At 57.0% G+C, this 20540-nt stretch overlaps 1 protein-coding gene across 1 annotated transcript in view; it reads left to right on the top strand.

Annotated features, from left to right (window-relative positions):
• Positions 1-12558: 12558 nt before the first annotated feature.
• The window catches only part of ANO1 (anoctamin 1), a 72250-nt gene continuing 64268 nt past the window's right edge, over positions 12559-20540 (top strand). The window contains exons 1-2 of the mRNA XM_081100165.1: positions 12559-12681; positions 19171-19509. Of these exons, the coding sequence (XP_080956291.1) occupies positions 12574-12681; positions 19171-19509 (447 nt within the window). The 5' untranslated portion in view covers positions 12559-12573. The remainder of the gene's footprint in view (positions 12682-19170; positions 19510-20540) is intronic.

Here is a 20540-nt window from a genome sequence, read left to right on the forward strand (position 1 = left end):
TCTTTTCTCCCCCCCCCCCCTCCACCCCCCTGCTTCTTTGATTCCTCTTTCTTCTTTATCTGGAAAGAGGTCTCCGTGCTTTGGAGTGGACTGGAGGATGCGGGCGTGCAGCCTGCTGGCGCCACTGTCCCAGCCGCAGGTGGTTTGTGATGGGTGCGGTGGAGAGCGTTCTCGCCGGGCGGCGCCTCTGTGGCTTGTAGAGGGAAGGGCATGAACCATCAGGCGGGTCCTTCCTGCTGCTCTCAGGGCTGCCCATAGCATGAGCTGGAGACCCAGCCGCGGCCGTAGGTCTGGGCCCCGGGTGGGGGTCTCGCCGCCGGTGCCCGCGGAGCTGGAGCAACGTGACCCTCAGCCTCCGCTCTCGCACTCAGGACCCGTCTATCGGGAGGAGCCCCTGCCTCACCTTCGCCCCCACCCCAGCCGGTCGTCTGGCCTCAGCCCCACAGGTGACCAGGAAAACTTCTCCCAAGCCCAGATGTTTATCTGGGAAACAGCTTTCTCAGTCCCCGAGTGGCCCTCTGTTGCCCTTCACCATTTTTCTCCTGTGTTCTTGGCCCTATTTTTGCTCTGGGTTTTTCAGATGGACACCCTGGACTGGAGGGTGAGCTTTGAAATTGCAACCAGGGATCAGCCAGATGCTGACCCTCACCTCTCCCCACTCTGGTTGTGTTGGCCTCCAAAGTCAAGTCACTGGGCAGTCCAGGCCAAACCAGAAGGAAATAAAGGTTTTCCTTGTCCCCCTTCCCCTAAACTGCTTCCTTCTTCCCTTTCCCCTCTCTGTGGGAAGTTCCCTGTCTCCCCTTTTCCCATCTCAGATGTCCGTGGGCCTGATGCTGGTTGCCTTGTTTACCTAAAAAAAATAATTTGGGAGAAGAAAACCACTTACACCTTAGTAAGAATTAGATCAATAGTTTGCCTTTTCCCAGGATATTTGTTCTCTGTGTCAATGAAGAGCGTAGGGCCACCGTGCCGACACTGAGGCAGTTACAGGAGGAGTGAAGGCTGGAGGGGAGGCTGATCTCGGAAGTCCTCTCAAAGCCCAGGCACTCACACACACACAAGTTGCTAACCCCAAGATCTCGCTTAGTTGGCATACTGTCCATGCTTTGGAGCAAAGGGCTCTAAAAATGGTTGAGAGTGACTTGTGGCATCACCAAGGACGGAGAGCTGGGGCTGCTTGGCTGAGCGGGGAGTTGGTGCCGGGAGCCATAAGATTCTGCGGGCTCTAAATCTTTGATGTTTTACTTCTTGAGTCGTTCTGGATGAAGCATAGAAGCATAGAAGCAGGGCCGATGTTGTAAAACAGATTCCCTTTGAGATAAGCAGAGCTGCCCGGAGACAGCCAGCTGCCACCCCTTCCCCCCCGGCAGTGAGGTCTCTGTCACAGGGGTTGGAATCTCTTGGGGTCATTGGAGGCCCTGCACGTTGACAGGGGTTGTGCCAGGTCAGGCACGCGGGGCCCTTGCTAAGATGCACATCCTGGGCCCCACCCCACACCCACGGCCTGCTGCCCTGGATCGCCTCCCCCGTAGCAGTCATGGCCTCTGATATTCCTGTTTACCTGTGTGTTCTTTGCCTTCCCCACGGTAGGTAAGTCCCATGGGAACAGGGACTTGTCCCCAGTTTCCCCTCCAGGTCTCAGTGCCTGCTCTGTGCCTGGCACTCGGGAGTGCTCAGTGAATGAGTGAATGAATGAATGTCCACTGTCTGAACGAATGAGTGGCTGAAAGGCCTGGTGTGGGAGGTGCCGACCCAGGTGCCTATGCTCCTGTTCAGCTCCCTCTGCCTCTGGGGTAATCCTATATAATAAAAGGGTAATATGCAAATCGACCGAATGGCGGAACGACCGGTCACTATGACACGCACTGACCACTGGGGGGGGGCAGATGTTCGATGCAGGAGCTGCCCCCTGGTGGTCAGTGCGCTCCCACAGGTGGAGAACCACTCAGCCAGAAGTCAGGCTCACGGCCGGCAAGCACAGTGGCAGTGGCGGGAGCCTCTCCCGCCTTCGTGGCAGCACTAAGGATGTCCAATGCCAGCAGTCAGACATCCCCTGAGGGCTCCCGGACTGCAAGAAGGTGCAGGCCGGGCTGAGGGACCCCCACCACCCCGACCCCTGAGTGCACAGATTTCGTGCACCGGGCCTCTAGTTGTGGTAATAAACAGCTATGACAAGCAGACGGCCAGATGCTGAGCTTCTCAGTGGTGACCCCTGCGTTACATGCCAGACCCATGCATCCCAACAGCCTGTCTATAATTGGGACCAACGAGGAAACAGGGGTTGCAGATCCTACGTACAGAGTGGGTTCTCTGGAAAGTTCTATTTCAATAGATAGAACTTAAAGTCCTCTGGAACAGTCTCTTCCACATCCATCTATGGAGTAGCTGCTGTGTCAGGGCCAAAGGCAGGTTGCATCTGCCCCTCCTTGGTGATTGGAAGGGGCAGGGGCCAGGACAGCTGACCTTGGCTTTCCCCTAGTAATGGCACAGAAGACTTCTCTCCCAAGGAGTTTAAAATGCCCTCAGGGCCTGGCTGGTATGGCTCAGTGGTTGAGCATCGACCTATGAACCAGGAGGTTCAATTCCTGGTCAGGGCACATGCCCGGGTTGTGGGCTCGATCCCCAGTGTGGGGCATGCAATAGGCAGCCGATCAGGGGTTCTCTCTCATCATTGATGTTTCTCTCTCTCTCCCTCTCTCTTCCTCTCTGAAATCAATAAACATATATTTAAGAATAAATAAAATGCCCCAGGTGCAGAGGTGCAGGGGTGCGAGCCAGCCTGTCACTGTGACATCCACTGCACAACAGACCAGAGCTCCCCACAAGCCCCCGGGCACATGGCAGGAGGAGTGCCAACTTCATAGAGACCGAGTCAGCCCTAGGCCTAAGCGCTGTTAGTTCCGAGGGGAAATGCCTGCCACCCTTATGGACAACACGCCCAGGGGCCTGGCAGGGAAAGGCGGTGTGACAGCATGGGAGGCAGGTTGCTGTTGGCGTCCAGGCACTGCCCACGTTGGTCACTCCGGGTGCTTCCGAGCCCTCTGCCCTGTCCCGTGCAGCCATCATAACCTTCCACTGTGTCAGTTATGTCACGGATGTCAATGCCGCAGCGGCACTGTGTGACGGAGGCACCCACGGCCCCGCCCAGCTGCCCTCCCCTCTGCCCCACCCTCTCCCACCCTCCACCACCTCCACCTGTGCCTCCTCCAGGCCCTGGGTGCCCTGGCCTCCAGGCCTTCCCCCTTCTTGGAGCAGCCATCCCCTCCTCTTCATCTTCCTGGTTCCTGGTGATCCTTTAGGGCTCAGCCATGAAGCCACACCCTCTGGAGAACCTTCCGGAACCTCCTGTGGCCTTTCTTTCTCAGACCCTTCCACACTGCCGGAGCCCTGGGTTTTTTGTGACTCCCGTGCAGGCAGGTCTGCCTCTCCCTTGGTGTCCAAGGCTCACAGCTCAGTGGCTGCACACAGCGGGGCCTCCGTGAATATGCTCATTGCCCGGCGGAGAGCCCAGCCCTGCTCTCTCCCTGGGCCAGGGCACAGTTAGAGGAGGCTGACCAGGGCTTGTCCACGGGCCTTTGTGGCAGCTGGACCGTGGCCTGTGCAGCACTGCTTGCGGAGGCCCCATCAACGTGCCATGTTCTTGCTCCGCATGGTGCTAGGATCCGTGCACGCTGGCAAAGCACAAGTTTTTCACTCCGTGGTGCTTCTGACAAATTCTTTGCAACCTGCGGCATGCCGGCTCTGCGGGCTGCTGGCGCCGAGGACACAGGGAGAGTGAGACAGACAAAGGTCCCTGCGTTCCCAGGGCAGAGACAAAATAAAGGTCAGGTAGCAAGTGCTTTGAAAGAAAGGAGGGGCCAGGAACGAGGGCCAGGAAAGCTCTCTAGAAAGGCGATACTTGATCAGGGGACCGGAGGGAAAAAATTAACTCCTGTGAGGCCCTCAGCAAATGTCTGCTGCGTGGGGAGGGGATCCCAGAGGTCCCAGCGGTCATTTAAAGGAAAACAGTTCCCTTTGTTTGGTCCCCAAGATAAACACGCTGTGGGCTGTGACCTGGAGCAGCAGGAAGGGAAGGCTGCCACCTGTCTCCTCCCAGAAACCTGTCCCTAAATGTCGCGGGTTCTGCAGAGGCCAGGCCAGCTCCAAGGACGGGGCTGGTCCGTCTGTCCCCCCAGGACAGGAGGACGTCTCCCCTGTAAGCTTTGCCTTACAAGCAGTTCCCCTGATCGGCTTACACGGGCCCCGTCCACCTCTGGACACAATCAGTTTCTTTTTCCCTCGTTTTCTGCCATGCTCCCCGACAAAGCTAGGGCAGACAGCATTCTCTCCCGCCAGGTGGCTGGAAGGAGCCGCGTAGTTCTGCAGGGGGAGGAGGGTCTGGGGCGATGTCGGTCTCAGGGAGGCGGGAAGGAGAAGCATGGCTGAGAAAGTCTCAGGGTGCTCGTGCTGAGGATCAAGTCGTGGAGTAAAATCCTAAGCAGTTCCTCCCCATTCTCTTGCTGCTTAGGGGCAGGCGGGCGGGCGGAAGGGCAGGGGGAAATGGAGCCACGTGGTTTTCCAGAAAGTCTGCTGTCGGGCCGGCAGGCTCCGCACAAGCAGCTCTGGGAAGCGACCAGCTGGACGCAGAGGCGGGGCGCCAGGACGGCGGCCAGGGGCCCTCACAGACCTGTGTGGCCACAGGGACAAGATGTAGCCACCAGGGTCAGCTTCTGGATGGACGTCGGGACCAATAATTGCACACATGTGAGGAAGAAGGTCCCACACTGGGTCCATTTTTAACCCTTTGTGGATGAGCCGATGTGTGTATGTATGTGTGCGTGCACATGTGTGCGTGTACGTGTGTGAATGTGTGTGTGTGTGTGTGTGTGTGTGTACCTGTGCGTGTGCGTGCTCACTAACTCCATAGGACACAGGCTTTTGGGTTCTGTCTGCATAAGCGAAGGGGTTGACAGGGCTGAGTTGATTCATTGTCGGTCATCGATGCCTTCTGCAAGGGTAGAGGTCTCTCTCTTCCTCCTCTAAATGGTTTACTTCTTAAAGAGGAAAATGCGTTGTTGAATATCTGGCCCCATTCTGTGCCTTTTTCCTGGGTCCCAGTGGCTCACTTCTGGTGTCATTTTCAGGCACAAAACTCCAGAGCCATCACATCGTGACAAGATAGCCTGGAGTTGACATTGAGGGGGCAGACACAGCAAGATACGGAGTTAGGCAGTAGGTAGAAGGCGACAGAGTCTCTGGTGAAACCCAGAGCTGGGGAGGCGTTTGAGGACGGGGGGAGGTAGTAGAATGAATGAATGATGGGTGAGTGAGTGAGCCAGTGCATGAGCCCATGAAGGCATGAGGGAATGTGTGAGGGAGTGAATCGGTTAACGAAGGAATGATGGCCTGAGCAGTCACTGGGTGACTGAATAAATGAGTTGATGAATGAGTGGATAAATCATGGGTGAGGCAATGAATGGACCCCCCAACCAGCCAACATGGTGCTTTCAGAAGAGCAGGAGCCTGAGATGCCTCCTTCTCAGGGACCCACCTGCTTGAGCGTGGCCCGACCCCAGTGTCCAGGAGTCCTCGGGAGGCGGCTCGGTCAGACACCCTGCCCCGTGCACTTGGCTCATTGTGTCCGACAGCCTCCCCCTGCATGTGGTGTGTGCGTGGTGTGCACTTGGTATGTGTGGTGTGTGCATGAGGTGTGCGTGTGGTGAGGCAGACACTGATGCTGCTGCAAGCACAGCATGGAGGGCCCTCCAGGTGCACTTCCATCGGTCCCGAAGTAGAAAACTTGCTCACCCCCTCCACGAAGAGCCTACGTGACCAGCGGTGTAATCAGATATGTTTTGGAATTGAAAACTGTTCTCTCCAAATATCTTACGAATGTGCCTCCAGTTGGCCCTTAGGCAAAGGTGGTTGTCTCTCAGTTGGCGCTGTGCCCAAGGAACGCCAATAGGCCATTTTTCCTTAGATCACAAAAGGGTCCGACATAAGTCTGCAGGGTACACGGTGAGTCAGTGCTTTTAATAATACTTGCTCTTTTTCTGATGACACACTAATCTGTGTTCAAATCTCAGAAAAACACAGCAAAATATGCAGCAGAAAAGAAAGCCGCCCTATGATTCTCCTTTGGTGATAACAAAAGGCTCCGTCGTCCCCGACCGCACGTGGCTTTGAGCCCTGGTCTGAACTGGGATGTGCTATTAGTGAACAACCACACTGGATTTCAAATACTCATCAGGGGAAAAGGACTCTCAAATCCCCATTAACGATTTTTATCCTGATTATAGGCTGAAAAGATAATATTTTTATATATTAGGCTACATAAAATACTGTCTTAATTCCACCTCATTGTTTTTACTCTATAGTGTGGCTACTGGCACATCTCAGATTACCTGCGTGGCTCACGTCACGTTCCTGCTGGGCAGTGCTATGCTACAGGGTCCGGGAGTCCCTCCGTGGACGGGAGTGTGACACCTGGGTGAGGTTCAAGGTTCTGACCCAGTATTATTGGGTCAGGAGATCCGTTGACTTGCTGGTGAGGCCCCTGGCTCATTGGCTCATTCGTGCGTCCCGCAAGCATCAGGCCACAGCTTGGGCTGGGTGCCCAGGGGGCTGGCCCTGGGAACACAAGACACAGTGCATCCCCGGGAGAAGCTTGCCGCCCGCAGCTCGGCTCAGGATGGCGAGCCTGGACCTAGCTGAGGCTCTGACACAAACCAGAAGCTGGCACCAAGTCACACACACATGAAGATACAACTAGACGAAGGCCACAGTGTCCAAGGAAAGGCCACTTGTGGTCCCACAAGAAGCCAGAAGATCTTTTACCCCAGGCCCGGGGTCTCCCAGGAAAGTGTTGGCATCTTCCCATGGAGACACCCCAGCCTCGTCTGCCCAAGGGGCTCTCGCTTTGCTGGATCTTTGCGGGTGAAGCTGGGCGAGGCCACACCGGTCTAAGAGGTGCCAGCCAGTGCCTGTGGCAATGCCTGTGACATCAGTGCAGCCAGTGCCTATGACATCAGGGCCCAGCCTCTCTGGAGATGGGTCTCTAGGGAAATTAAGGGCTGTGCATGGTCACTGAGCCCAGGGAAGCAATAATGCAGGTGCAGTGCACTCACATGTGTGCGCACACACACACACGCACACGTGCATGCACACACGCATGCACATACATGGAGAGTGCAAGCGCCGTCAGGCCCGGTCACACACTCTCAGTAGGACAGGGTCCCAAGCTCCTTCCTGGTTCGGAGCCCGAGGCCTCAAGGGGCCTTCCGCCAGGAGGATGTGGCCCGTATCTGTCAGAGGCTCCGTGGACCTGGGGGACAGCACTCCTCGGAAGAAGGCCCGCCTCCGCCGTGGGGCTAGGCTCAGAGGGAGGAGATGCCTCCGCGTGTAGCGCGCTAGTCCCTTGTCCTCGGGGCCTTGAGGAAAGGCAGCGCTGTGACTCAGCAGCGCAGCTGAGGTTTTTCATTCTTTCAAACCCCGGGAAGAACTAAACCAGCAAACAAGGCTTTCCTTTGAAAGCGTGGAGTCCGCAGGCCGTGCAGGCCATGCCACGGGGTTTCCACGACCTGCCGGGCAGGGGCACCAGTGCTGGCTGGGCCTTGTCCTGTCCCCAGGATGACCGGGGTTTCTTAGGAGAAGCAGCCATCCTCATGGGGATCAGTGCCGCAACTCCCGCCTCTCTGGGGCAGAGGGAGCTGTTGGAGACTCAGGCTGGACTTCTCCCCACATCACCAAGGAAAGGACCCCCCGTGGGGTGGCAGGGTGGGACGTCTGCAGACAGTGGTAATCACCCTAAGGACCTAAGAACGAGGTAGGAGTTGCAGAGAGCTCAGCACGATGCTGGCCTGACCGCAGTGGGCACAGTACCACTGCCTGTTCAATCAGTGAGCACACACAGGGCATCCATGGTGTGGCAGGAGGGCGAGGGGTGAAGAGTGCAGAATAGCGCAGCCGTCTTGAAGTGATGGGGCAGAAATGAGCCCGAGTGTCCGGACGGAGCCGGGAGCGGGGCCAGCGGAACTGACATGAGTAATGCGAGTGAGCTGGACCAGAAAGGCTTCCGGGAGGAGGCAGTGGGTCTGAGCTGGCTGGGCATGTTTTTAGAGTTCTTAGGAATTATTCTCTGAAGGCAGGCCTCTGAGAACCCTGAGATGGAAACAACAGCCATGGATTCGGGCGGGGGGGGGGGGGTGGAATCCCCCAGATGGAGCTTCACGCTTTGGCTGCGCTCCAGAATGTGGGGCCGGCGGTTTCCATGCCCGCGGAGTCTGCCCGGCCAGCTGCAGCGCCCAGGCCTCTGCTGAGGATTCTGACCTCATGGAGGGAAGGAAATGACCGTGGTCCCGTCTCCCGCCCACCATCTCTCAGTTATAAATTCCCCAGACTCGTCTTCCCCGGGATAATTACACCCCAAGTCCTTTTTAAGGTCTTAGGTCATCTACCTGTTTGGCGACCCTCACCGGAGACTCTACAGGGGCACAGAGCCAGCCGGGGAGGGGAGGGGAGGAGATGGGTGGCCTGGTGGCCGTTGGCGCTCACAATAGCCCTGAGTCATGAGCTGCTCACTTCTTCCATGCTCTTTCCCCACCCGCCGTCTGTGAGTCAACGGCATTTGTTTAGCACCTCTGAGTACTATGGAGACCTGCAGTGGGCAGCTGCCCTGGGCAGGGGTGGCTAGGACCCCGGAGAGCAGCCTCAGCTGCCCAGCACCAGCCCCTCGCCAGCCAGATGCGGGCAGCCCCCGGGGTGGCTGTGTATTTTGTGGGAAGAAACCACACCTGCCACCTCAGAGCTCTCTCGTTCCCTCTGTGAGAGCGAGTGCTGAATTCATGGAATGCGCCCTGCCTTTGGGCTGTCACGTAAACCACCTCTCCAGGCCTCCATGCTCTCATCTGAGAAATGTGGGGTGATAAGATCAGCCCCCACCCCCCGAAATCTTCCCTGAGACTGCATATGGGGGCCATGGCCCCCAGGGAACAAGGAACAGTGTCCGGAGACATTTTGGGTTGTCACACGGGGAGAGGGAGGTGTTGCCCACAGTGCCAAGGTGGAAAAGCCCCCACGATCACCATGCAAGAGACCCCCGTGCAAGAACCCCTGACCACCACTGCCCGGCAAGTCAGAGGGCCCGATCTGCCCTGCTTTGCAGAGCTTGGCAGAGTCACCTTTTCACTAAGTGGCAGACGGTGAGTGCTCAGACTTGGACGCACGTTGCTAGACAGAGAGCAAGGTATCCTTTCTCGTGGGCAACCAAGGAGGTGAAACTGATGTTGAAAATAAAACACTGTTGGAAGGGTGCCCTTCCGAGCCTCTACCTCCCCTGATCCCACTCCGCCTTCTCCTGTGTCCCTTGTCACTTTGTGCCTGGACTCCTGGTATTAAAATGTCAGCAAAATGCCCTGACTGGTTTGGCTCAGTGGGCAGTGTCAGCCTGCAGACTGAAGGGTCTCGGGTTCGATTCTGGTCAAGGGCAGATCTCGGGTTGCGGGTTCGATCTCTAGAAGGGGGCGTGCAGGAGGCAGCCAATCAATGATTCTCATCATTGATGTTTCTAGCTCTCTCCCTCTCCCTTCTTCTCTCTGAAACCAATAAAAGTATTTTTTTTTTAATGCCAGCAAAGACATAAGCGCCTGTTGGTGGGTAACATCACAATGACACGAAAGGGCAACAGGGTGACAGACCAGGCTACGCTGTGAAGCCTTGAACTTCCCGTCATCAAATGTACCGTTTGGGCTAATGAGACTGCTTTTTACTAATTCCTGAGCTGGGAATTAACCCTGCTGGTGAAATCTGTCCCCCTGGGTTTTTAATCCTGAGAACCACTGAATCAAAAAGCGGAAAATGCAAGTTTATCTAGAGCAGTGATGGCGAACCTATGACACCTTTGACACGCGAACTCATTTTTTGGTTGATTTTTCTTAAATGGCATTTAAATATATAAAATAATTATCAAAAATATAAGTCTTTGTTTTACTATGGTTGCAAAGATCAAAAAATTTCTATATGTGACACGGCACCAGAGTGAAGTTAGGGTTTTTCAAAATGCTGACACGCCGAGCTCAAAAGGTTCGCCATCACTGGGCTAGAGGGCCTGTTTGTAAGCAACTCGGAGTAGAGACAGAATCCCATGGGGGTGGCCCACGTGAGACAGCCGGACTCACCACCAGGGGAAGGGCCCTTTAAAGTTCTCTACCTCAGAAGATGTCTCAACATAGAAGAATCCCGTTGCCCCTCCCGATTTTTACTTTTTGTTGGTCCTTGACATCCTGTGATCCAAGAAGCCCTGGGCCACTGACGTCCTGCTGGCCGTCCACTCACCAGCTCTGTACAGAGGCCCTGCCTCTCCCCTCAGCGTGGTGGAGCGTTTTCACACTGTCCACCTGGGAAGACTGGGGAGGAGGGCAGAGCAAGGACATCTACAGGGATGTGGCCAAGAAAGGACGCTCCGCAGGCAAGCGGACCTCCGGAACATCTGGCTAAGGCATACATCACAGACACGAGAGGGCCCTAGGGGGCACTGTGCCCGGAGGAAGTCGGGAGCTGCTGTGCCTAAGAGATGGTCCCCCACGCTGCAGCCCCCCAAGAGGGCTCAGCATCCTCTCGGGGTCAGCAGTCAAGTGTCATTTCCCAAACTCTGGGAATGCCCCCAGAATTGAGGAATCACAGATTTACTCTTTTTCACAAATTACACCTCGTAGACTTCTGCAGGACCCTTTGTACTTGAAAATAAATTTAGAAAGATGACATTAGGGTTACACAATCTTGGTTGTTTACCAACAAGGATAAGAGAACTAAGTTACATAAGCGTGTGTGTGTATGTGTGTGTGTGTGTGTGTGTGTGTGTGTGTGTGTTATTCTTCCCGGCTTTTAAAAATGTGAACTTTTAGGAGTGAGGCCTCCCTGGCGAGGCAGAAACCGTGGAGGGCTGTTTCCGGCGGGGACTTGGCCAGCCTAGTGCACTTCTGCAAACCTGTTATCCCTGTCCAAGGTGCAGACAAAGGGTCCTTTAGGGCCACTTAGCACCCGTCGGCAAGGCCAGCCCAAGGGCAAAGTAACCTCCCTCCCTGCACCTCTCCAAGTTCAAGAAGCTCACAGACTTGAGCCTAAATGAGGGGGAGAGGGGGAAGGGGAGGTGGTGACAACGCCTACCAACACCCAGCCTCCCCCGGTGCCTGGCACGGAGCTGAAGCTTTGCACACCCTGGAGGCGAAGGAGGCTCACCCAAGGTCATCGAGCTGGAAGGTGCCAACCCTGGAACCAGACTTGCCTCATTTCCCCCACCCCATCCTGTCCGATCCCAGAATCTCCCCCCCCCCCCCCCCCCGCCCCGCTTGGAACCGTGGCATGCTACTGACATAATGACCTTGGAGGGCAGCTTTATAACCACTCCTGTAGGCCCTGGATGTTCCTCCGTGGCCATTCATCAAGCAGTTGAGTGTCAACTGCATGAACCCTTGTAAAGTGAGGTGGAGTAAAGAAAGGAAGTGCTGTAGTTGAGGTACAGGCAGGTACAGGCAGGGTTCCTAGAGGAGAGAGGCAGAGGAAGGGAGACAGTTCTCCCTGGGCAGGGCTGCCAAGGTGGCCACCCCCGGAGACCTGCAAGGATAGAGGATTAAAGCTGTCCTGAGGAGCACCTACTGTGTGCCCGGCACCTGCGGGTCCTGGGAGGAGAATAATCAAAGTCACTGCCCCCCCCTCCCCCCCACCCCCCTCAGGGAGGCAGTAGAGAGTCATGCAAGGAGTGTAGACTACTGGGCATGAGCCACCCTTCACCCCCCCTTCCTTCGCCTTCAAGCCCCCACCCCCTTCTGCAAAATGAGGACCAGGCTGTACGTGAGATGGGCTGTAGGAGGGCCTTGGCTCCTGTCCGATCACAGAATACTAAGCATTCCATAAATGGGGGATGCAGGTATCACTTGGGGATTCCAGAGAGATGTTTGCCCTGGGGGAGAGACCCGTGGAGCCAGGGCCTGGGGAGGGCGGGCCTGCTAAAAGCAGGGGAGGCTCCCCGGAGGAGGTGAGACTGACAGCAGGAGTCCGCCTGCGGGTGGAGGGAGAAGAGGCAGAGAGCGCATTCCTGACTTCACTCTCAGAAGCGTCTCTCCCCTGCGAGGCCACCCGACACCGAAGTGCGACTCTTGGAGACTTTTCTTTAAGGTGGGGGCGCTGGGAGTTTCCTCCCCAGAATGAAACCTCTCGGCCACCCTCAAAAAAAATCCTAGGGGCACTTTCTCCGGATAAAAATAAAACTTGGAGGGGCCGCAGGAACGCAATACTTTCTTCCTGCGTTTAAGTTTCTACGGAAAATGTGACCAGCGGCCGCCGCCCCTGCCCCGAGCGGGCGCGGAGCGCTTATATCTTTCTTTAAGGAAAAGACGGCCAGGGTGGGGCGGGCGCGGCAGGGTGGGCGCTTGGGGCGCGGAGCTGCTGGCGCCCGGGGTGGCGGGCGGAGCGGGAGGCCCGGCCCCCTTCGAGCGAGCGCGCCCGCCGCGAACGCTGCCGTGTCCGCTTTCAGAGGCCGCCGGGGCCGTGGACGGGGAGGGCGCGCCGCCCGGCGGTGCCGGCGCCCTGGCAGCCGCGATGAGGGTCAATGAGAAGTACTCGACGCTCCCGGCCGAGGACCGCAGCGTCCACATCATCAACATCTGCGCCATCGAGGACCTCGGCTACCAGCCGTCCGAGGGCACGGTGAGTGCGGGCGCCGCGACCGGCGGGAGGGCCGCGCACCTGCGCCGCGCCCGGGGAGGGCAGCACGGGGCGCCGGGCCTCGCGGGGCTCGGGGTGCGTGCGGGACGCCCACCCGTGCACGTGGGGCGCGGCTGCCGGCGCGCACACAGTCTGCGATCTGCGAGTCCAGAGCGGGGCGCCTCCCCACCCCCCCGCGCAACGCGGCGCCCCTCCCTCGGGCCCGACTCGGCGTCTCTTTTGCCCCGGGTGAGTGCGGAGTCGCTTTTGCCGCGGGCCCCGGGCCCCGGGCCCGGAGCCCAAACTGGGGCCCTGGGTGGGACTTGCCCTTCCTATTGGTGTTGGTTGGGGCCGCCAGGGTGGGGGTGGGGGAGCCACCTCGCTGGAGGAGGGTGGCAGCCTCCAGGCCCCGCAGCACCGCCCCTCTGGCGGCAGCTGCGCCCCTTTGGCGTCCGACCCGCCAGCGTCTCCCTCACCTGCCCCGGGTGCGCGGAGTTCCCAGGGCGCGCGGCCGGAACGGGAACTCCCCACGCCCGGGGCAGCGGGCGGGCTCTAGTCTCTGGAACTTCTTTCCACCCTGTTCCCACCCCGCACCCGTGCCCAATCAATCCTGTGGTAGCCCCGAGGCGTGGGCCAGCGCTGAGCCGGCCACGTGGTTGGGGACCTCTATGGGGTCCCGCTGCCCCCACCGCCCTCTCCAGTCCAGACCCGTCAGTCACAGGGATCCCTGGAGGACAGATTTTGTCCATGAGGGGTTTGGCTTAAGGTTAGAATAAAGTTTGCCTAAGGAGGGCAGGCTCAGCTGGGGGAGCCCTGCGGCTGCTCACTCTTCACAGAGCAGACTCCCCTTCCGCCCAGGGCCTCGGCCCCTCCCCAGGGGATGCCAACGCCCCAGACCGGTGGCTTTGTGCGCTGAGGATTGCCCTGGCCTGCCTCTAGCCTCAGGTCTGGAAACAGGCATCTAGGGAGGTGCCTGCCATGTGGGGCCCCTGTGGGGCAGAGACGGAAGGCCTTGCAGCCCCTGGGGTCACAGTTGAGCTCCTGGCAGTCATTTCAAGGCTCCTCTGCAGCTGGGCTTGCTTGGAGGGGCAGGCAGGCAGCACTGGGCACAGTGTTGGTGGAGAGGGGTCTGCCTGTGATAATACCATTGGCCTTGAGAGCTTCAGGGTCATCATTTCAACAAACGCTGTGTGCCAGGCCGTGCTGGGTCCTGGGCACCCCCACAGGGAAGCCTCGCCTCTCTGGGACTTAGGGAGCAGTGATGGAACGTGACCCAGGACGGTGGCAAGGGACACGTTCTTAGCACTGGGCCAGTCGCTGCCTAGCAGCTCATTTAACTCGCAACAGCCATAGGGGGTAGGTGCTGTTGCTACAGATGGGGAAACCGAGGCCAGGAGGGATCTGATGAGCTGTTACCAGTCACCCAGCAGCTTGGAGGAGAGAGCTAGGAAGGGCCAAGACAGAAACGCGGGTGGCCTGAGGAATGGGATTTCTGGAGAAGAGCTCCTGTGTGTGTGTGGGGGGGGGGGGGGGGGGCGGGGGGAGCAGGTGAGAAGGGGGGTGTCAGACAGAGAACTAGAGTGTGCGAAGACCCAGAGGTGGGAACGCAGGACACCAGTTAGGAGCCATGAGGTAATGGTGGCATTTGAGGAGGACATGGAGAGAAATGGACAGTCCAGAGGTAGACCAGAGTCCATGTGAAATAAGAAATGGAGCCCTTAACCTCCAGTGGCCTCTGGCTCCGGAGTCTTCAGGGAGCCACCTCCCCCCCACCCCCCTGCACTCATCTGGATCCAGAAACTGTCTTCCTGAAATCCTAGTGAGGGTCTCAAAGTCTGCAGAGAGGCAGCTTGGCCCTTCCCTCAAGGTCTTCACTGACTGGAAACCCGCAGACAAGCCCAGGTGAGACCATTGACTCTTACTTTGCAGGTCTCGGGTATCGAGGGCCTGAGGGCTGTGAATCGGGCACTGGTAGGAGAGGTGGCCACAGAAGGGCTGGAGGCAGCAGCTCTGGGAGCCGGGGGCCTGTCTGGGAGCTGGGGGCAGCGTGGCGGGAGAACTTCCTAGAGCCGTGGTCGGCAAACTCATTAGTCAACAGAGCCAAATATCAACAGTACAACGACTGAAATTTCTTTTGAGAGCCAAATTTTTTAAACTTAAACTATATAGGTAAGTACATTGCTATGAACCTAATTAGGGTACTCCTAAGGCTTAGGAAGAGCTACACTCAAGGGGCCAAAGAGCCGCATGTGGCTCGCGAGCCGCAGTTTGCCGACCACAGTCCTAGGGCATCCTTGGCACAGCTGAAGCCAATCATTGTCGCTCTGTGGTTATCTGAGTCACCCAGTGACAGCGGCTCTGTGCATGCAAAGGCCAGAGGGCGTGGGCTGCTTTCCGGTTCCCAGACGTGCCCCCGACGCGTGCGGTGTGGACGTAATTTCAATCAGCCATCAGCATAAGCCGGTCCCATGCCGACCGCCGTTCCCTGCCCATGACTTCGTGCCTCCCTTCTTCTCATTCCCAGATTCAAGGGCAAAAGTCACTTGGTTGTGTCTGTGCAAAGAGGTGTAAGGAATGACTCAAAAGCTAGAGGCCACGTTGGGTGCTGTTTATTTCATGAACTGTTCTTTGTGTTCATCGGTGAGTGTTTTCACTTTCTTCCTTCACACCGGTGGCTGTCAATGGCCCCATCTACGTGCCCAACAAGCCCAGACACTCCAGAGGCACCTGACGCTGGAACCTGCCTGCCCGAGAGACAAGCATTGCGCTTCCCTGCTTATCTGCAGTTGGAGGCGATCTGTTTGTAGATTACAGAGTGTGCCTGATCAGCAGAAATTGGCGCAGAGTGCTGTGAGTCAGGTCTTTTTTAGTTTTGGAATAAAATGAAGTTTGAGTGATGGTCCCCTTGGACCTGAAATTGAAAACCGAAAGAGATTTGGCAGGTCAGTGATTCCATTTTCCCCATTTTAAGAAAAAGAAAGAAAGAGAAAGGGAATGTGGGAGAGTCCCCTGGAATGGTCAGTGAGACTTTGGTCTCTGAGACGTTGGCTATTTCACCAGAATGTGTGATTCAGCTCCTGGAGCGCCAACTCCAGGTCCGAAGCCAAATAAATGAACACGTCACATGGGGCCCCAGGAGCGTCCCAGGTGTGGACACGGGGCCGCAGTCCCCTCTTCTGCCCTTTCCTCGGGGTTTGGGGAGGGAGTTTGTAGAGGCAGGTGTGGCCCAGATGTGGACTGCCCTCTCACTGTTAGTGGTAGTTGGGACAGGGCCTTTGTCCCCTGACATCTTCCCATGGACCCTCAGGGAGCCATTTCTCTTCCATCATTCTTCTATCTTCCTTGGGGAAGCTCCTTCCAGGAGCACTTCCCCCCAAATATTCCAGGGATTGATCTTCAAAATACTTTCAAATCTCCCCTCAGTCACACGTTGCCCTGACAAGAATCCTGCGACCTGTGTCGAGATGTTTTGTCCCCATCTCACCGATAGAAAACAGGCTCAGTGCTGAGGAGTGTCCTGAATAAGCTGGGTCTCAGCTTCTGTACCCTTCCTCCTGGGGCCCCCACCAGTCATGGTGTGCAAAACCCAAGCCTCTGCCATCCGTTCATGCATGCATGCATTCATTCATTCCACAACCACCCATTCAACCACGTTTCCCTGCGGAGTCTCCCGCCTCTTCCTTAAGGATAAGGGAACGTCCTGGAGCCCCTGAAATGGGAGGTTATGCATACAGTACACGTACATCCGCCCACTGCAAGTTCAATCTGCCTTTTTGCCCTGTCCTATACTCCACTGCTCCATGGAAGGGCCCCGTAGACTCACATGGCCACCATGTCAGCGTCTGTGGTCGTCACAGTGTAGCCACCTCCCCAGCTCAGAATTGCTCTTCAGATCCTGGGGCCTCCCAGCCCATGTTGAGTGCTGTAGAAAAAGAGCCCACACTTTCTGTGTGAAGGCTGCTCACCCCTCACCCCTTATTCAGGTAGGATCGTCCCATTTTATAAAGTTAAGCCAAGACGCAAACAAACAAAGCAACTGCCCAGGGACACAAATCAGTGACAGGGTCAGGTCTGGGGGCAGGATCTGGGACTCACACCAGTGCTTGGTGCTGCCTCCTGCATGTCCTGGCAGTGCATCCAGCTCTCTTTTATAACTCTTTTTACATCTAGATGTGGCATTGCCACCATCTTCCACTTGTGGTCCACTTTGACCATGAGATTGTTTTTCCCTGTCCTCTCCTAGGTCTTTGTGCTGTGTCTCACTTCCCAATTAGAGCAAACTTCTGTTTGCAGATTCTGGGAGGACCTGTTGTAGACGTTTTATATATATTAACACATTTATTCCTTGCTACGACCCTTTGAGGGCAGTCACATCAGACGAGAGAGGTCTTGTTATTTAACCCCCAGCCCTCATTTTACAAAGAAGGACCCAGAGGACAAAGAGAAGAGGCTGTGTGCCTGGGATGAGGCAGCAGTAGTGGCAGAGCTGGCCTTTGCCCTCAGGCAGGAGGACGCCCACTGGATCAGGCCTCTGTGCTGCCACTCCCTAGGTGGTTCGAGATGTGTGGGGCTGTTTCTGTGCTCCCCAGACTGTCAGGCCTTACGGGTCCTCGATCAGGCCTCAGTGGACAGAGTTGTCGTCCAGTGTTGAACCTGGGGGGTTGGGGGCTGCACCTAAGTTTATTTCCCTGCTCTCTGGCTTGATGGTGGTACCTCTGAATTTCTTTCCCACTCTCTAAGGCAGTGCTTCTCAACCTTCTGGCCCTTTAAATACAGTTCCTCATGTTGTGACCCAACCATAAAATTATTCTCGTTGCTACTTCATAACTGTAATGTTGCTACTGTTAGGAATCGTAATGTAAATATCTGATATGCAGGATGGTCTTAGGCGACACCTGTGAACGGGTCGTTCGACCGCCAAAGGGGTGGCGACCCACAGGTTGAGAACCGCTGCTCTAAGGGTTCGTGTGTCCACTTTGTTCAGTAGTAGCGGTTATTCCGGCCAATCAGGGCACTTATGGGGCCCACAGAAGGTGCCACGCCCACCCTGTGTGTAGCAGGTGATGAATGGAGGTGTATTGGGGCAGTTCTGGCCTGGCCTCAGGGACCCTGCCACCCACCTTAGAAGCTGCTGTGAGTTAAGGCTCCTAAGTGGAAGGTTCCCCGGCAATCCCAGCACACCCAGACTGGAGTGGTCAGGGACCCCCAGATGGTGGAGGACAGGGGATTCGTCCCATGCCCTGGAAGCTAGGTAGAATTACGAAGCACGGAGGAGGGCGGGTGTGTAGGTAGGGAGCACGGCACGTGAAAGGGGATGAGGATGTCCTGACTCCTGTAGGCCCCGGTGGGTGGAGGGCAGGGGCACAGGAAGCTGGGGAGGGTGGTGTGGGCAGGGCACGAGGATGGACAGCCACGCCTGGCTCAGCTCTGAAGAGGGCAGTTCCCCGTTTGGAACATAGGGTTAAGCACCTTGTACAAATGCTGAGAGTCTGGAGCGCCCAGGATGCTGGCAGCAGGCAGGGTGTCCACTGTGGTCTGACCTCACCCCAAGTTCTTGCCCTGCCCGGCAGCAGTTCATCCCCTGAGCGCCAGCCAGTGGCTTCCCCGGGCAGCCTTCGGGTCTGGCCTTTCTGCCCACTCCGCCGAGAGAAGAGACACCACATTTAGCCGCCAGCTCACTGTGACTCTGCACTTCTCTGACATTCCTGAGATATTGAGGAGAATGAGCCTCTGCCGTTGGCACCAGGATCGAAGGCAGGGTGACAGGACGCCCCCCAGTGCCTGTCCTGGGAATTGGATGGAGAGTGTGCCCAGCACACGCGTTCTGTAACTCGGATAACCCTCCTGGCCGCCAGTGGACAGCTTACATTATCCTCCCATTTTACAGAGACAGACGCTGAGGCCCAGAGCGGGTAGATGGAGCGGGTCCACGCCCAGATTTAGAGCCAGGTCTGGCTGGCTGCAGGGCCTGGTGCTCGGCCACTGCCTCTCATGGCCCCTTCCTCACTCGGTGCTGAAAGAGAGCGGCACCTCGAGTCCCCGTTACTGTGCAGGGATGGAGCACCCTGGGTGTGCACACGGGATTCAAGGCTGGGCAGTAACCTCAGGAGCCCTCACAAGCCCAGGCCTCTATTCTGCCTGTGACCCTGTGTGAGGAGCACTTCCTGGGGTCGACCCTGGTCGCCTTTGACAAACCATCTGGTCCCTCTGGGCCAGCCCGCTCGGGCTCCTGGAACCAGGAGGCCTTCCGAGGGCCGGTGGCCTGCTTGGCATCTTCATGTGTCCTTCCTTAGCAGAGGGTGTCTCCTTCATGTCAGCGGCATGAAGGCGGCCACCGTAGTTGACTTGGCCCCTTCCCGCATTCGGTGATTGTTGAATGGCTGATGACTGAGGGAGCGAGTGGGTGATGTGTTCGGTCTGAAACCCGCTCCCTCTGAGGGCCCATCTCCAACAACCCAGCGGTGAGTGGGTTTTCCTCCTCTTCCTCTGCAGCTGCTGAACTCACTGTCCGTGAACCCTGACGCCAAGTGCAAGTATGGCCTGTACTTCCGCGATGGCAAACGCAAGGTGGACTACGTCTTGGTGTACCATCACAAGCGGGGCTCGGGCAGCAGGACGCTGGCCAGGAGGGTCCTGCAGAATGACGCCGCGCTGGGCACCCGCAGCGCCCGGCAGGACCAGCCCCTGCCCGGGAAGGGCAGCCCTGGGGGCGGGGGCGCGCGCCAGCAGGAGCCCCCCATGGACTTCCACGAGGATGACAAGCGGTTCCGCAGGGAGGAGTACGAGGGGAACCTCCTAGAGGCGGGTCTGGAGCTGGAGCGAGATGAGGAGGTAACTGTCCCTCTTCTTATTGGCATGTTGGGTGGACAGGGTGGAGAGGGCGGGGCGTCAGTGGGCGGGGCTGTGCGGTTCTTTCTTCAGAAGGCGGTGGGACGTGCCCTCTTAGCTTTAAACCTGTTCTTAGGGAAGGTGGATGAGAACGCCACCCTTGTTAAGGTTGAGTAGAAATTGCTTTGGAGGGGAGGGCAGGTGGAGGTAGGGGAGGCCAGGGGAAGGTCAATGGGGGAAAAAAAAAAAGAAGACATGTACTACTATCTGTAATACTTTAAACAATAGAATAAAAATTTTTAAAAAATTAGAAATAGGGTCCTATTTGGCTCAGTGGATAGAGCGTCGGCCTGCGGACTGAAAAGTCCCAGGTTCGATTCCGGTCAAGGGCATGTATCTTGGTGCGGCACATCCTCAGTAGGGAGTGTGCAGGAGGCAGTTGATCAATGTTTCTCTCTCATCTATGTTTCCAACTATCTATCCCTCTCCCTTCCTCCCTGTAAAAAAATCAATAATATATATATATATATTTTTTAAAAGTAGAAATAGAAAAAAAAGAAAGAAATTGCTTCCAATGGCTCCGGGGAGTCCCAAACCACCCTCATCCAGGCCACCTCTGCTCTGGGGTAGGACTGACCTTCTAGCGATGACCTTTGGGTGGAGGCCTTTCCTGCTCCGGTCAGTTCCTTCCCTGGAAGATGTGCCCCAGGGAAGGACGGAGGATGGAGCTCTCCTGGGAGTCTTCTAGTGGTTGGCCTTGGCCCTTCTTGGAGGCTCAGCTTCTCCAAGTTGGGAGGTCAGCCTGATTGAGCCCTGAGGGCTGGTGCTCTGAAATCCCGCAGCTCGAACCCTTTTCTGGAGCCCCGCTTTCCGGCAAAGCCTGAGAGAGATCCTTTCTAAGGGAAAGGCTTGGTGGAGAGCAAACAGTGAACTCACCTGGCAAGCAGGGCCGCCCTGGTGGCGAGAGGCAAGCAGTGTGGAGAGAGGGCCCTCAGCAGCCCTTGGTTTGCCGGTGCTCCCCCCGCCGACCCCTT

This window comes from Myotis nattereri, assembly GCF_964212035.1.
Source record: "Myotis nattereri genome assembly, chromosome: 9".
Taxonomy (NCBI): Eukaryota; Metazoa; Chordata; class Mammalia; order Chiroptera; family Vespertilionidae; genus Myotis; species Myotis nattereri.